Source organism: Plenodomus lingam (genome assembly GCF_022343315.1).
Source record: "Plenodomus lingam strain CAN1 chromosome Unknown contig_9, whole genome shotgun sequence".
NCBI classification, from domain to species: Eukaryota; Fungi; Ascomycota; class Dothideomycetes; order Pleosporales; family Leptosphaeriaceae; genus Plenodomus; species Plenodomus lingam.
This window is the reverse complement of record NW_027093973.1, coordinates 1096379-1114158: the sequence shown is the minus strand read 5'-3', so window position 1 is coordinate 1114158 and position 17780 is coordinate 1096379. Positions and strand designations below refer to the sequence as shown.

General features: G+C 44.6%; 4 protein-coding genes across 4 annotated transcripts; 2 read left to right on the top strand and 2 right to left on the bottom strand.

Annotated features, from left to right (window-relative positions):
- Positions 1-1490: 1490 nt before the first annotated feature.
- Positions 1491-7556, top strand: NPS6 (Non-ribosomal peptide synthetase; the record flags this gene model as incomplete). Its single annotated transcript, XM_003834877.2, has 2 exons — positions 1491-2084; positions 2133-7556. The coding sequence occupies 2 exons, from the start codon at positions 1491-1493 to the stop codon at positions 7554-7556; spliced, it is 6018 nt and encodes a 2005-aa protein (XP_003834925.2).
- A 281-nt stretch (positions 7557-7837) lies between these two features.
- IAQ61_010888 (uncharacterized protein) lies at positions 7838-8026 on the bottom strand (the record flags this gene model as incomplete). Its single annotated transcript, XM_066098967.1, has 1 exon — positions 7838-8026. The coding sequence occupies one exon, from the start codon at positions 8024-8026 to the stop codon at positions 7838-7840; it is 189 nt and encodes a 62-aa protein (XP_065951125.1).
- Positions 8027-8278: 252 nt separating this feature from the next.
- IAQ61_010887 (uncharacterized protein) lies at positions 8279-8722 on the top strand (the record flags this gene model as incomplete). Its single annotated transcript, XM_066098966.1, has 2 exons — positions 8279-8450; positions 8508-8722. The coding sequence occupies 2 exons, from the start codon at positions 8279-8281 to the stop codon at positions 8720-8722; spliced, it is 387 nt and encodes a 128-aa protein (XP_065951124.1).
- A 1118-nt stretch (positions 8723-9840) lies between these two features.
- Positions 9841-11078, bottom strand: IAQ61_010886 (uncharacterized protein; the record flags this gene model as incomplete). The annotated part of the gene is made up of 2 exons (XM_003834874.2): positions 9841-10293; positions 10350-11078. The coding sequence occupies 2 exons, from the start codon at positions 11076-11078 to the stop codon at positions 9841-9843; spliced, it is 1182 nt and encodes a 393-aa protein (XP_003834922.2).
- Positions 11079-17780: the final 6702 nt, after the last annotated feature.

Here is a 17780-nt window from a genome sequence, read left to right as displayed (position 1 = left end):
TATTTCATACTCTGACGGATGTATACGGAAACAGTCAGTGATGCAATCGGACAAAAAAAACCCCGTCTTGTGCCATGCTGCAATTGCTCAAAGTGTCTGGTTCCACAGTTCGATCTAGGTATCGTGGGTCTCCCAAGGGTGCAAAGTTTCATGCTGTTGGCATACATCGATCTCGGCCACGCAACGCGTCAGTCTGTGTTCTCTGAGGTAGGTACGCGCGGGCAACCTTCAAGTTCCATGACGCTGAATCATGACGCCAATGCTGCGATTCAGAGAACAGCAACACGCCACCGACGACCAAGCGCGTGGGGGACTCGCACTCCACGACAACGTCCTATCCGCAGACTGTGCGTCCCCCTCGCAGCACGTCTCCATTAAAGTTATCAGATCCGCTCCAAGCGAAGGCCCTTTCCTGGGGGGCGCAACATTGACATTGCGGGACAAAATGGGGGGGGGGGGGGGGGCGATTAAAGGTGCTTGGACGAGAAAATTTTGCTCATCCCGTATGTTGGAGAAGAAATTTCCCCAACATGGTGGGTCGTACCGGTTCCTCATGTCGCTGGCTTCACTTGTGCAGGCCTGGGTGCGCGAATAAGATGACATGCAGCGTGCAAGGTACAATCGGCCCGTCTCGACCATCTGATAATGGCGCTGGCTGGCATGGACAAAAGATGTACATGATACTGTGGTGGTTCCCAAGCCATGGCGGCTGCGGCTGGTCTGTGTCGATCTAAGTTGGTGTTCCGAGAAGAGAGGACGGAACGCTTGACGACTTCGCTTGCTAGCGTTCTCCGAGCATCGGCCGTTATCAGATGGAAGCGATCTGCAGGCAGGTGATCGGCTAAGGTGAGCAGCCAGCAGCCAGCAGCCACCCACCACACCTTGTCACCTTGTCACCTTGTCACCTTGTCATCCACCCTTCACATACTCTTAGCACCTCACCTTGCACTGTACCTACTCTACTACTCTACTATGTCACCCTGCAGAGAATGACGTGCACCTTGGCCCAGCCACAAGAGGCAAGTCCGCCTTTGCAGCCCGCATGACTCCTACTCCTACTACCTACCACACTGCTGCATACTGCGACTTATCAGATGCAGTTAGTCGACGCCATTATTCAGGCAGAAGGAAGAAATTTTATCTGATCCGCTCTCTGTGGGGGGTTTGGACGCGCGGGGTGGAGCAACGTCCCATACTGCTAAAGCTCCATACCGGCTGGAGATGCATGGGCTTGCCGCGGTTTTTTACGTGAGATTATGAAGCCATCCGACGTGGGAAGGTGGGATGCCATCGAGATGGACCCTGTATACGCGCCATGATCATGGAAATGACGAGGGCGGATTGTCCGTCGATATGCATTGGCTTGGCCGAGGTAGACTGGTGTTTTTCCCTCTGGGACCCTCATCCTGGCTGCTGTTTGGGATGCTAGCTCTTGAGGATGATGAGTCCGAGGCACAGGTGGAGCGATCGATGAGAACTACTTACTTGCGATGCTCGGCCCATTCCATGAGAAAGCCTGGGACTTGACTCGACAAGCTCAACAGCAGTATCGTTTCTTCCCCAACCCCACCTACAAAGAAGAGCCCGTCAAGTACGAGAAGAGACAGAAGCGCCAAAGCTCAAACATCACAATGCATTTACAAAATGGTGACTCCATCGTACGTTTCGCTGGTGTGCCTGAAGAGCACACTGAAGCAAAGGTCCAGAGCAATGGTGTTGTGATAGTGCCCGGAAATGGCACTAAAGCCACCAACGACAACGAAGCCATACAGAAAAGTACAGCGGCCACTTTGAATGAGGTAGAAATACCGATTCCAGAGGGCCTGGACGCGAATGCTGTACTTGACACAATTCTAACAGCCTGGGTTATACTCGTGCAGAGGTATCAAAGAGATGTCTTCCACCAATTTACTTGGGGTGTCGAAAATGGTGGAGCAAATCAAATACAATGCATACCCACACCCGACCTCGACTTGCAAAATCAGCGGGCTGTTGGGCAACTCGAGTCGAAAATCAGGGACGTGAGATCGAAAGACATCTCCGTTGAGAAGTCTATTTTCTTGAATGACGGAAGCAAAGAAGAGGTGAGCTTTTCTCGTGGAATACGGGGGCCATGCCTGACATGAAAGCAGTGGACATTCCAAGTTTCGCTCGAGGTTCGCAAAGGCTCTCTCCATGCTACCTCGCAATGGCAGCCTCCCACCATGTCCCGACACCAAGCTGTGTCGCAACTTCATTTCTTTGCTTCAACTTTTGATACCCTGTTCAACGACCCCGAAACTTCCATCTCCAGCCTCACATCCATCTCCGAACAGGAGCTTGACGAAATCTGGAACTGGAATACGCCGATGCACCCAGACATCCAGACTTGCCATCACGACATGGTGTCTAAACAAGCCGAACTGAATCCAAACAAGATTGCGATCGATGCTTGGGACGGCCAGTTGACCTACCGCCAAATCGACGACTACTCCACCAACCTTGCCCAGACCCTGCGCTTGCTAGACGACTCCCCAGATCAAATCATTCCCTGTCTCTTCGAGAAGTCACGCTGGACTACGGTCGCTGTGCTAGCTATCATGAAGGCTGGCGCATGTTTCGCGTTGCTCGATCCCGCACAACCCGAAGGTCGACTTCGGACCATCGTGCAACAGGTTAACGCAAAACTGTTCATCTCATCTAAGACTCAATCGTCGCTCGCAGCCCGTATTGCACCATCAGCGACGATCATACCCATCTCGGAATCGAAGTTTGATAAGGTCTATAGTCCGTTTGCAGAACAACAGCCCAAGACCACTCTTCCGCCTGTGTCACCGTCAGCAAATATGTATATTCAGTTCACAAGTGGAAGTACAGGATTGCCCAAAGGATGTCTCATCTCCCACAGTCAGTATACCTCTGGTGCCATCCCAAGAGCACATGCTGTAGGCTATCGATCTCATTCTCGCGTGCTTGACTTTGCAAGTTACGCGTTCGATGTTTGTATCGATTCCATGCTCTGCACACTCGCACATGGAGGAACACTATGCACTCCATCAGAAGACCGTCGAATGAACGATATGAGTGGTGCCATGCGCGACATGCGTGTCACCTTTGCTGGAATGACACCATCAGTTGCGCGAACACTAGACGTCGATATCCTTACTCAGCTAGACTCCATCGCTCTAGGTGGTGAGGGTGTTTCTGCGAGCGATGCAGCCTCTTGGGGTCAGAAAACCAAGGTAGTCAACGCCTACGGACCATCTGAAGCGACTGTTGGCGCGACCATCAACTCCGATGTGGGTGCTAAGCCATATATTACCATGGGTAAAGGCAAAGGTTGTGCCATCTGGCTTACAAATCCCGAAAACCACAATGAATTGGTACCCATTGGAGCTGTCGGAGAGCTTCTCATCGAAGGACCAATTGTCGGTAATGGATACCTCAACAACCCTGCAAAGACCAAGGAAGTATTCATCGAGGACCCAGAGTTTCTGCTCAAGGGAAGCAAGAAGTTCCCCGGTCGACGAGGACGCATTTACAAGAGTGGTGACCTCGTGCGGTATGACCCAGACGGTAACGGTGAAGTCATTTTCGTCGGACGTCAAGATCAGCAGGTCAAGCTTCGTGGTCAACGTATAGAACTCGCTGAGATTGAGTACAATATGCAAAAGCACCTTCCGGCTGATACTCAGCTCGCTGCCGAAGTCATCAAGCCTGGCGGTATCGGAGAGCAGACTCTTGTCGCGTTCCTAGTTGAGCAGAAGAAGAGTGGTATGCGCCATTTGGACGGTCAAACCTTTGGCAGCTTCTCCAACAAGCTTCAAGCTGCTTTGCAAGAGATGACCAAGCAGCTACATATCGACTTACCAGGATACATGGTACCAAGTGCGTATATTCCACTTTACAGGATGCCGCTTCTTGTCTCGTGCAAGACCGATAGGAAGAGGCTCCGTGAAATCGGCAACTCAGTCACCCGTCAGGATCTGAGAAGGTTCAACTCGGCGATAACAGAGAAGAAGGAACCCACTACGGGGATGGAGATCAAACTTGGTCAATTATGGGCAAAGCTTCTAGGTGGCGACGCCGACTTCAGTGCCAACGATAACTTCTTCAGCATGGGAGGTGACTCGCTCAGGGCAATGAGACTGGTCGCTGCTGCGCGAGATGAGGGCGTTGTACTGACTGTGCCGGACATTATGCTCAACCCCACACTCTCGGCCATGGCTGCCAAAGCAAAACCGCTATCCGACGAGGAAACGGATGAGGTCGAAGCGTTTTCGCTTATTAGCAAGGACTGGGATGCAGAGAAAGCAAAGACAGAAACTGCTGCACTTTGCGGTGTCCAGGTTGAGAACGTCGAGGACATCTACCCATGCACACCTCTCCAAGAGGGTCTCATGGCTCTCTCTGCGAAGTTTCAAGATGCATATGTTGCACAACGTGTCGCAACACTTCCAGTTCAAGTAGCAGAGCGTCTGAAGAAGGCCTTTGATACGGCTGTCGAAGGACTACCCGTTCTCCGGACACGCATTGTCAATGTACCAGGACGAGGTCTCTTTCAAGTTGTACTCAAAGATGGACAGCTTGTACGTGAGCATGGGAGCGATGCTGCAGAGTTCTTGCGAATTGATCGCGAAGAGCCCATGGATCTTGGCACCGCTCTCTTCCGATACGGACTCGCAAGAGAAAAAAGAAGTGAGCAAGCACACTTCATCATCACAATGCACCACGCCGTGTACGATGGGTGGTCGATGCCGCTCGTCTTTGACCGCGTCAACCGCGCCTTTAGTGGCTTGGAGACCAACCGGCCAGCATCGTTCAGACATTTCATCAAGTACCTTACCCGACTTGATCCTGCGGAGGCCAAAGACTATTGGAGAGAAAGACTTCACGGTGCCAGCCCTCATCAATTCCCTCCACTGCCTCACAAGGGTTACGTAACCCAGGCCAATTCATTGCTCGAGCACTATGTCAATGTTCCTACCTCTGCGCACTCAAAGTTGACATTGGCCACTATCATCCGTGGTGCATGGGCTCTTGTCTCATCCTTATATATGGGCCATCCCGATATCATATTCGGTGAGACTCTCACCGGACGCTCCGCACCCGTTCACGGCATCGAGCAAATCGAAGGGCCAATGATCACGACCATCCCTGTCCGTGTCCGTCTCAACCTCGACCGTCCCATCTCAGAGTTCCTACACACTGTACATGGGCAGACTGTAAAGCAAATTCCCCATGAACACTTGGGGCTGCAGAATATCCGTCGCTTGAGTAAAGACGCACGTGCAGCATGCGATTTGCGTACGGGTCTAGTCCTTCATCCTAAGGAGGATGAGGATTGGGGCCAAGTCGACATGGAGAATACCCCATCCAACACTTTCCTTCCCGCTGATGACGCCGAGGCTGCACGTGAGGCACTCAAGTTCAACACGTACGCTCTTATGCTTGTATGCACGCTTGATGAGAACGGCTTCTTGGTCATGGCAAGTTTCGACTCAAATTGCATCAGCAAGACGGCTATGGAAAGAGTCCTGGTTGTGCTCAACCGTATTGTTACGGCGTTTTTGGGTAACCCGGAGAGTAAGCTGGGTGATGTAGCAGTACTGGACCCCGAAGAAGAGCATGATGCGCAAGAGTTTAGGCCTAGAGACGCTATGATGGATAGTGCTTTGGGCTTGTCGCCTGTCGACAGTCCCACACAGGAGAACGCGCCTGCAAACGCCTTGTCGCCCAACGGTGAGAAGCTTCGAGTTCTACTGGCTCGTATCCTCGGCATGCCTGAGACAGAGATCAGCCCCAGTGATAGCTTCTTTGAACTTGGAGGGGATTCAATTGGTGCTATGCGACTTGTAGCGGACGCGCGTGCACAAGGTCTGAGCCTGACGGTGGCACAAGTGTTCCAAATTCGATCTTTGGCTGAGCTTGCTTCTGGCATCTGTAACGAGAAGGAAGACAAGCTTCTTGATCTGCTCAGTCGCATTCTTGGTATGCCAAAGAATGAGCTCAGTGGTAGCGATAGCTTCTTCGAACTTGGTGGAGACTCCATCGGCGCTATGCGACTTGTGTCCGATGCTCGCGCTCAAGGCCTGAACATCACTGTTGCGCAGGTGTTCCAAAGCCAGTCCTTGTCCGAGCTAGCTTCATCTGCCCAGGACGTAGCATCGTCGCAGCCCGAGACCAATGTTGACGCCCCCTTTGCTGCTCTTGGCAAAGATGCCTCACTCTATAGTGCTGATCGCATTTGCGCCTATCTCGAGAACCCAGAGTGGAACATCGTAGACATATACCCTGCTAGACCGCTGCAACAGCTCGCAGTAGAGGGTACAGTTGATCTTCCAAGGTACTCGCTGAGATACGAACTGATCAAGTTCGCCTCACCGATTGATCATCAGAAGCTTAGGGGAGCTTGTCAGAAGCTCGTTGCTCACAATGAAGTGTTGCGCACTGTGTTCGTCCTGGACGATGGCAAGCTGCTCGGTGTGGTCTTGTCGTCTCTCGAAGTACCTTACAGCGAGGTCATCGTCCCCGAGGGAGAGGATATGGATGCTTTTGCCAAGGCGAGAATACAGGAAGACATTGAAGCACCGAAGCCACATGGTTCTTCATTTGTTGCATTCACACTATTCACCAGTCCTTCCACTGGTGCATCAACACTTGCCTTCCGAATCTCACACGCCCAGTACGACGAGATGTGTCTGCCGATCCTCTTCCAGCAACTCTCCGCACTCTATGCAGGCACAGAAGTCCCCGAGACACTGCCATTCACAAAGCATGTCAACCATGTGGTGCTTGACAACATCCCCAAGGCGATGCCATACTGGAAACAACTCCTCTCAGGCTCGCAAATGAGCGTACTCAAGCCAGACGTTCCGCTCACAGAACGCAGAATGGCGGATAGATACCTCGAGTTTGACATTTCGTCTCGCCCATCAAGCATCACAATCGGTTCCTTGCCAACCGCCGCATGGGCACTTGTCCTCTCCAAGCGCCTCGATGTACGTGATGTCGTCTTTGGTGAGGTCGTCAGCGGCCGCAATCTGGGTGCGCAATCTGCCGACCGCATCTTTGGTCCAACATGGCAGTACATTCCGTTCCGCGTGCCCTTTAACACCACCTGGACCCACCTGGACCTCTTGAACTTTGTTCAGAAGCAACACATGGAGTCTGCAGCGTACGAAAGCATGGGCTTCTCTGAGATTGTGGAGAACTGCACAGACTGGGACAGCAAGGCTGTGCCCTGGTTTGACACCGTCGTTCACCAGGCTCCCGCGTGGGTCGAGGAGATGCCGTTTGGCAACGGTGTTGATGCCAAGTTTGAGACGCTATATCCACATGTCGAGCCGCTGCGCGAATGGAAGTGTCAGGCGTTTGTCAAGGAGGGTGGTAAGAAGTTGGGTATTGAAATTGTGACGTATGAGTCTTGGATTGGTGAGGCCGAGCTTGTACTGAAGGAGGTTGGTGAGGCACTGGGTCAACTCATGAAGGGCAATGCGGAGAGGCGAATCTTCAACGACGATGCTGTAAGCGAGGGGGTTACGCAGACCTTGGAAGACTTTGAGGGTGTGATGTGATTTCCACGACTGCCTATCGGAGACATGATTCGATCTGTGATGGTCTAATTTCCCAATCGTAGTCTTGTGTTTGCGTTTCTCAAATACATCTCTTTTTTCACGATCACATCGCACTCGTGGCCGCTGTCGCCACCTTGCTCTTCGTAGCCCTTGAACGGATCCAGCATAGCATATCCACTTCTGACTGTAAGTCTCGTCATTCACCCATCAACCTCGTCCCACACTCTCAATCCAAATGACACACTCGACTCCCCATCAGGCTCCGACAGGTTCGTGTAGCGTTACTCGCACCCCACATCTCGATACAAACGCGGTATGACAGCACCCTCAATGTGCCCTCCAGTATCACGAGATGCAGAGTGTTGAGGTTGCAAGAGCGGCACAATCGAGTCATTGTGTTCGCCGGACGCTGGCAAGACTTCATTCCTTCCTGCCTTCTTTTCTGGCCCTGACGCAACACCAGGCGACATGCTGCAGGCGGTGATATGTATGGGTAATAGCTACCCCGACATTCGACGCTACTGCGTATAAAGTCGCAATCTCCCTTCTACGCTTCCTTGTTGGATTATCTAGCCATCCATCCGGTCCTCAGTCGTGGGGTATACTGCATCGATAATCGCTTCGTGCAGCTTTTGCAACCGGGATATTCTGAGCTTTGTTGCTTTTTGTGGACGGGATTGTATATCGGAGTGTCTTTATACATTAGATTTGATATGTTCAAGATGAAGCAATCCCTTTGCCTTGTCCCCTTCCTCGCTCTCGTCTCCGCCATCCCATCAGTCCAAGTCCAAGCCATCCGATCAGCCACGAGCATCAACTTCGCCGCCGACACTCCGGCCAAAAACTGCGAGCCGGGCTTGATATACTGCTTGAACCAAATCATTTCAGACCTCGGTACTGCATCCCCCCTTCTATATCCCCCTCCCCCACAACTAACCCCTACAAACCCAGGCGTCGAGCCCCAAAACATCCTACACCAATACTGCGACACGCAATTCACATACGACGCGCTGTCGTGCCACGCATGCACAAAAGTGCCCGTCCCGCTGCCAAACTGCGCGGCGTCGCCGGGCGCTTGGAACTCTGCGTTTGAGTGCAAGAGTGGGCAGACGTATGAGTTTTCGGTGAGGTGTGAGAGGTGGTGTGAGGCGGGGATGTGTGTTTGAGGGATGAGAATTGGTAGTGGTATTGGTGATTAAAGGGGTGGGTCAAGGTGGAAGGACATGGGGCAATGCGATGAACTGTCATGGATTTCTTTTCCCCCTAGAGTGGGATTTCCTTCCCTTGTGGTTTCTGTACACGGGGATAGCGGGACGTCGAAATCACTTACCTACACTGTCCCGGCTTTTTCTTTGCTAAACCCGCGGTTTCGAGAGGTTTCAAATACTCTCTTGTCCAACACCACGTGCACATGTAAACTACCCAGCCGGTCATCACGTGCCCTCAATTTACCGCATTAGGTTAGCGCAACTCTCTTTCGGGAGTAGTCGCCCTCGATCCACCCTCTAACCCCTTGCATGCGCATGCTTCACATCCGCGTATTCATGAGACGACACCGCTTTGTCGCTTTGATTGTATACCCGGCCAGGTCTTATTTCCCGTTATCTCGTGGAGTTCAGATTCAGGTCCGGATTCAGAGTCGGATTTCCGGTGTTTGACGCGGGAGGGAGGATACCAGTGGCGCAGACGAGCGTGAGAATGGACGCGTCACGTGATTAGGATTTGTGGGTTGTGTTGGTGAAAAAGGTGGCTGGCCGGGTGATGTCATTGCTGCACTGCAAGCGTTTGTGATTATTTTTTTTTGTGAATGCGCTTGGGATTGTGGGGGTGTTGTTGGCATTGGGCGGGTGGGTAGATGAGGGGAATTTCTTTGTTTAGAGCACGATGAGTGTGATGTGTAGTCAGTATAGAGAGCGTGATCACAGGGAAAGAAAGAAAAGGTCGCATGGTGCTGACGTGGAAGAAGTATGGAATGTCGTCAGGATAGACTGAAGAGATGAGCTCGGTGATGAGGTTCAGAAGTTGAGGAATGTCTACTAGACGACTGTGAGTATTGCATCCCCATCGCGGAGGAACTTGACTACTGTCATAGAGTGGAGTACGACATGCACAGGCAATCCATCACGGCGAATGAAAAAGGTGATTTGAACTTTGGGCATCGTCTGCGATACCACCATGATGTTCTGGGCTACGCTACTGACAATGTAACTTTCCGCAAACGGGTATCCACAACCACTGCCCGCCCACCCCCCAAAAAAATAAAATAAGAAGCAACGCAAGCACCTCAGTAATTGTACCTATAGCACAAAGTCGTGGCCGTGGTATCCATGACGTCCCTTACACGGACAGTGGGGCGGAAATCGTAGACGTTGAGGGTGGTGTCGAGGGTAATCGGACGGCCCGAGACGTCGTTTCCATTGATGGTGTTGAGACGGGCAGAGTTGGCGTTTGTCCAGATGCGGAAGTTGCGGTCGAGGAAGGCGTGGTGGAGCCAGAAGACGGGGTCCGAGGGTGAGCCAAAGACGTCTTGCATGACGGCACCGATGCCGTTGTGTCCCCAGGCGTGGGGGCCACCCTCGGAGCAGGACCTCATGTTGTCGTAGTCTGCCCACGAGTTGCACTGGTTGACGTAGCCCGAGTTGCAGTTTGCCGTTCTGGCGTCGTCGTTGTTGCGGGCCAGACAGTGGGCTTGGTTGGAGGTGCCGGGCCCAATGTTGAGGACGAGATTGGCGAATTGCTGCGAGTTCATGTCAGTGTTTTGGCAATTGGGCAACGAATGGACCAAGTACTTACGCCGTTGGTGACGCAGCGGCCTCCGACGTTGGCGCTGCCGAACCATTCGTTGGAGAAGATGGAGGACTGTTGGAAGCGGCCGGCATATCTGGTCTCATCAAACCAGGGCATCGCATCGTTGAAGCCACACTCTGTGCGGAGCATGTCCTCAAAGGTCCACACAAAGTACCTGTGCCAGACCAAGAACTTGGCATTGCCGTGAATGTTGGGTGTCAATTGCTGATGAAGCGCAACGAGATCCTCATAACGACTTCTGGAGTTGCGGAACTGGCCGTTGGGTCTTCTGCTCATCAAGCACTTGATGGCATTGACAAAGCCTTGCCGGCGAGCGTTGGAGTACGAGTCCCATTCAGTACGCACGCGCACGTTGCTACAGGTTGCGCGCTTCTCCACTCTAGCCGCATTTTCTCCGTCCTCGGGCACCGAGCGCAGATGGAGGACGTCGGAACCGATGAGTCTCGATATGTCTCCTCCGACCCGGTTCAGGTCTTCTACAACGTGGTTGATGGCATCTGCGACACCAAGCAGATCAGGACCTTGGGCTCCGGTGACATTGGCACTCTCGAACTTTTCGTGGGCGGCTACAAAGGGAACAGGATACACGACACGAGGCGTGTTGAAAACATCGAGGGGAAGGGCTGGAACGATCTTGCTGTTGGGGACCTCCTGGGGAAGAGCAGAAACACTGCCAATGGCAGCGAATGCGGCCGACACAACTGAGGCTCGCATGATTATTAAAGGTAATTAAACAGACAAGGGAAAAGGGACAAGCGAGTGTGGTGGTAGAGTGGATTGGGTGACTGGATGCGACAGACAGCTGTACATCCAAAGTAGGGAATCCAGACGTGCAAGGGGGCAGTGGGTTTACTTATACACTCCCAGCTGGTACGCCTAAAAACCTCCGAACCGTCGGTAGGGTGGTCAGTTGAATCCGAGGTGGGCTGAATACGAACAACGCTTGCTCCGTCCATTATAAATTTGGCCTAGGCCTGCAACGTTGTATTGGGAAGAAAGAGGTTTGGACCCGGGACAAGAGATAAGTGGACTGCTAGCCTATATTGGGCGCGCGGCTCATTTGCCATAACTGATGGCGGCCAGGTTCTGCAAAGGGCCTGGGACTAACGAACTGTGGCTCTCCCGTACTTCATTAGCATGCATCCTTCCAGCTCGGGAATACGGTGTCGACCCAGAGTGAACAGCTTACTTACTTAGCATATTCACTTCGTGTACGAGCTGGCCCAAGGAGCCGGCGTGAGGAACTGCTGATGCCAAACTATTAGCAAGCGCTTGACGCTTGACTTGTACAGGTCTGGCACCAGATCCCAGCCAGGTTCCGAGCCTCGTGTTCTTGGCTAAGAATAGCGATGCGCGCGCACAAGATCATGTCATGATGTTGTACTCCGTATTTCCCATGACTTTCAAAGTGCCCCCCCCCCTCTCGCTTAGCTCTGTCATGCTCGTTTTACTCCGACAGCGTTCGAGGGCGCAGTTCATATGACCATGGAATTAGCGCTGCGTGAACTTGTATTTAGTATAGGGTTAGGCCGTGCTAAGCTCTACTAGCTAGCTAAGCAAGGTTAACTAAATATTATACTATAAGATTTTGCAACATATTCTAAACCTATTCTAAATATATTTTATACTAGTAATACTATAAGCTACTACTACTATACCTATTATTAACGTATCCCTCTTATCCTATATAAGCAGATTAAAACGTGTTTAGAACATATTCTTAATAGGTTATAGAAGCACTATTAATAGTACCTTGCCCTTAGCTATATCCTAGATAATATTAGGGTATAGCCTATAGTTAGCCCTAATAGGGTAGTTAAGATAAAGAGTAGAGAGCGCTACTACTATACTAAGATTAATAATAAGGGCACCTTATATAGAGTAAGAATAGGTTCTAAATATATTCTAAATAGGTTCTAATATTCTTAGGCTATTCTAGGTACTAGGGGCACTTTATATACCTATACTAAAAAAGATTATAGGCTTAATATAGCCTACTATAAGGTTAGTAGGGTTAAGAAGACTAGCTAGCCCTCTATAATAGAGGTCTATAAGGTAAAGAGTAAATATATTATTAACCTATTCTTAACTTATTATACTAATATATATAGACTTCTATATAAAGGTTATATATAATTACTAGAATACTCCTTACTATAAGTTATTTAGAATATATTTAAAACTTATTACTAATATATTTTATAGAAGTTCTCTAAGCCTAGCTAGTAGCTACTATAGGCCCCCCTATAAATACTAATACCCTCCTAAATATAATTTAGAAGAAGACTTATAGTAGCTATAATAGTAATAAGGTATAGCCTATAAGAACCTATTAAAAACATATTACTAACTTGTTATAGCTTAACTTTATTACTATATCTACCCTACTAAGGATTTAAGGTTATTAGGTTCCTTATACTATCTACGCTTATAATTATCCTAGCTATAGTAAGTTATTTATAATATATTATTAACCTATTCCTAATATATTTTAAGACTGTTACTTTAATACTAGTATAGACCTTGCTAATTCCTGCTAGAATACTGCCTAGTTCTACTTGCAGTATACTTTTATAGAGCCTAGGGAGGATAGGGAGGATAGAGAAGATACTAGAGAGGGGGAGGGAGATAATAATAGTAATAAGTAGGAATATATTAAGAATATATTAAGAATAGGTTCTAATAAATAATATATAATAGTATATAACCTAAAGGGGTAGTAGTAATTACTAAAATAAACTCTTTACTCTTCTCTTTTTTTTTCTATCTACTAAAAGTAAAGTACTATTTACTTTTATAGGGTCCTTTAATAGTATATAACTTTTTCTTTTAACTTTTATAGGTATTATAAAGCTCTAGTAGTCCCTTAGATTAAAGAAGAATCTAGTATTTATAGGTGTCTAGCTATAATATATTATTAATATATTCTAAACATGTTTTAAGAGACTAGACTTATATCTCCTTTTTACTACTTTTACTAAATATTATTTATAGTGTAAAGAGGAGTAACTATTTGCTCCTCTTCTTTACTCTCTACTTTCTCTTTAGCCTCTACTCTAGCTACTACTTCTTATTATAGACTAGCTATCTTAGAGGGTTCTTAAACCTTAGAGGAGGCACTTAGTGTAGTCTACTCTACTAGTAGAGAATGTATTATTAACGTGTTTAGAACACGTTCTTAAGCATTTACTATTAAGCTCCTATAAAAGATCCTTGCTTCTGCAATGCCTTATATTGTAGTTCTGCTATAGTTTACTAGGGCTATTTAAACCTTAGGATAATACCTCTTAAGGTAGTAGATAAGATTGCCTCTATTAGAGAAGTAATACTAAAATAGTTATTAATATATTATAAATATATTCTAACTCGCATGTATATATACTCTACAAAGTTCCTATACCCCTAATCTAGCCTAAATAGCCTAGTAGAAAAGCTTGCTAGGAAATACTATACACCTATTATTTAGGTAGGATATTGCAGGAGAGAATACCCTAGTATTAGATAGAAGTGACTTAAGCTTAATATATTGCTAGTATAAATCCTACTTAGTGTTAGAACAAGTTTATAATATATTCCTAATATATTCTATTATATACTAACTTTAAAAGATCTTTATAAACTATATTAACTAGTTATATCTAATAATATTAGGAAAGATAGATAGTAAAATAGTATTAAACTCTTAAATATAAAAAGTTCTTATAGAGTGTAAGAAGAAAGAAGAAGAAAGAGAAGAAGAAAGAATATATATTTATCTACTTATATATACTTATATAATAGACTAGAATATATTAAGAACTAGTTAGAAACTAGTTACTATATTTATAGACTAACCCTACCTTATATAAAAAGTAGCTATCTCTTTCTTAAGTTTAAACTATGCCTTTTATAATTTAAACAGTGCCTTTTTCTATGCAAGTTCTTCCTTATCTACCTCTAGCTTTTCTTTTCTTTCCTTTAGAGCCTAATTACTAAGAAGAGCCTTTTATTATAAAGTTTATAATTATAGACTAATAATAAGTTAGGAATGTGTTATAAATATATTTTATAAAGCATACCTTTAGGTTACTATTAGTAGAGGAGAAGAGCCTAGTAGTAGAGAAGATAGAAAAGGGGCTAGTAAACTTCTTTCTAATACTACTCTACTACTTGCCCTCTAGCTTTAGGCTTTTAAGCGTGCTCTTTTATTTCTTATTAGGACTAAGATATATCTAGTTAAGTTAGATATAGCAAGACTTGCTTTATTATTATCTAGAGTATTATTATTATTATAGGACACGTTCTAAACACATTCTAAACACGTTTTAATTAGTAAATATATATAACGCTAGTATAAGACTTACTTTCTCCCCTCTAAAGCTTTTTAAGGTACCTTTGCTTAAGCCTATTAGGAGTTCTATAGTTATAGCGTATTCTAAACTTACTCTAGGCTTTAAACTCTTTTATATCCTGCAGATCTATCTAGTATATACTATATAATATTACTTATATAATTCTAATAGGTTAAGAATAGGTTGTAAACTTACTTCTAAGTAGCCTTAAGAATACTTACATGCTTACTAGTTTTATATCCTTTCTAGCCTGCTTGCTTAGCTATATTTAAATAAGATTCTAGTTTTTCCTATACCTCTTTTAATATTTTACTACAGTATTGCACAATCCTAGTAGCAATTACTAGGTTTTTCTTATAGATTACCTAGTTTTAGGCATCTTTAGAGGGTTTGTGTTCTAATTATATAAGAACAAGTTAGGAATACATTTAGAATAGGTTTAGAATATGTTTACTTACGTAAGAGGAGGTTAGTAAGCTAAAAGTATTCCTTTACTATTAATACCTATAGTAATTTACTTAGATATAAAGAGGTAGTATTATCTAGCTCTCTTTTATATACTTTGTAAATACTTCTTTATAGATATACTTAACAAAATCTTATACAAGATTAAAGTTGCTAGCGCTAGTTACACTTATAGGGATTAATTAACTAGAGATAGCGCCTAAGTCCTAGAAACAAGTTAGAAACACGTTACAAACATGTTATAGTACGCCGTAAAACTTACCTATTATCTACTTATTACACATATTAATAGTAGTCCTATAGAATCCCTATAAGTAAATATACCTCTATAACACTTATCTTTTTATAAGTGCTTTACACTTCTAAAAGAAGTTAGTAATAGTAACTTAATACATCTTAGTTATATCCTTATCTATAATAATTTAGCTAAGTATAATAACTATAATATATTAGAAACATATTACAAACCTATTCTTAATACGTACGCTTCTTTTCCTATAGGTAGAAGATTACTATTAGAATCTCTACCTATGCCCTATATAACCTCTTATATAATATATCTATCTAGAATATATCTTAATCTAATAGAATTAATGCCTACTCTTTAAAAAGGTAAATAATTAAGTTACCTAAGCTTAATATAAAGATTTGCTGTATATACGCCTATAGTAACGTGTTAGCAACGTGTTCTAAACCTGTTCTCTTACACCACGTATAGTTTTAGGATCCTAATGCTTTATCCTCTACTTATAGTGTACTCCTCTAAGGCTACTCTTAAATAGGAACTATAGAAGCTTTTCACGCTTTATAATATGTAAGATTTTATCTTTATTTATAAAGCTAATATACATTTCTTTAATAGAATAGAAACCTTTAAGTTAGAGATAGGTTTAGAGCTAGGTTAAGTTTAGGAACTAGGCTATAATAAGTTAGGAACACATTTATAATAGGTTATAAACAACTTATATTACGTAAGCTATAGAGTAAGTATAGGCTATAACACCTTTACTACTTCCTTAATATTACTATTAGATAGTATTAAGGGAGGAGGAGGTATATATATATATATACTAAAAGAAATAATAGTAAAAAAAGGTATTACTACTATATCTATTAGTATAATTACTTAGAAGGTAACTTTACACAGGATTTTAAATAAAGATCCTTGCCCTTATAGATAATTAACGCCTAGAACATGTTAGGAATATATTAGGAATAGGTTGCAATATACCTACTACACTTCTTTATCTAGCTTAACTATAGCTTAACTATAGAATATAAAGCAGGACTACTAGAAAGATTTAATATCTCCCTAGTTAGAAGACCTTATAGATATATAGAGTCTACCTCTAGTAGTACCTAACTAAAATAATATTTTTTCCTAGTAGTAGATATTAGGCTATAGTTCTAATAGCTAATATATAGTTAAGCCTGTTCTATAATTTGCTAACTTATTATTAACACATTTTAAATATATTTAAGTTTTGCTCCCTACCTAATTTACTATAGTCCTTATTATAAGATAATAAGACACCTAGTAGTTCTTACAAATCCTTAAAGAGAAGCGCTTAATAAGGCTATAATAATAGCTTCTTATTTATAGTTCTCTTTATAGAATTTTCTTAGGTACTACACTTTTTAAGGTTTAGATCTAATTATACAATACATTATTAATAATGTAATAAGAATATGTTTATAACGTGTTCTTAAGATACTTACACGCTTTTACCCTAAAGTATTAGTATTTATACTAGCTTGCTAGCTAGCTATTAAAGAATAGTAAAGTTATAGGCCTGTTAAGATAGACAGACTAGCAGGAGTATTATACCTGCTAGAATTAGAATAATTTAAGAACGTGTTCTTAACGTGTTACCTATATAGCCTGCACAAGCACCTCTTCTCTTATTAGGTAAGAGCTATCTTTATATTACTAAACTAGTATTATATACCTATACCCTTAGCTATATAATTAAGGGTATACTAGGAGAATAGCTATATACTTAATAATTGCTAGTATAAGTAGTAGTCCTTAACTATTACTATAAGTAAGGTATATATTATACCCCTATAACGTGTTACTAACCTATTCTAAACTTGTTCTATTTACTTTTACTTACTTCCTTAACGCTACTACTACTATCCTCCTCTAGCACTTTATATAGTTACCTAAATTTATCTCTAATATTACTATCTAGTTTAGATACGTTATCTAGTACTGCTATACTAAACTCTAGTATAGTATTTAGGAACGCCTATATATTATTAAGAATAGGTTTAGAATATATTTAAAAAAGATAGTAATAAAAACTACGTTTACTTGCTTAAATTACCCTAATTTATACTTAACTATAGGCTAGTTTATATAACTATAAAAATTTGCCGCTGTGACGTGGACTTGAACCTACAGGGATATTCTAACCACTCGGAGTAAAGCCCAAGTCGCCCGACGCTAAACCCATGGTCATATGACATGCCACCACGACAGCGTTCCTTGGTGCTTGGTGTCATGTAAAGTGGTATAAGCACAATGTACAGTACCTTGGTGGTTGCTCCTTGTCCCTTCTCCACAGGCAGAAGCTCGCATTGCATGGAAAGGGGCTGATAGCAGACGTGGCGTGCC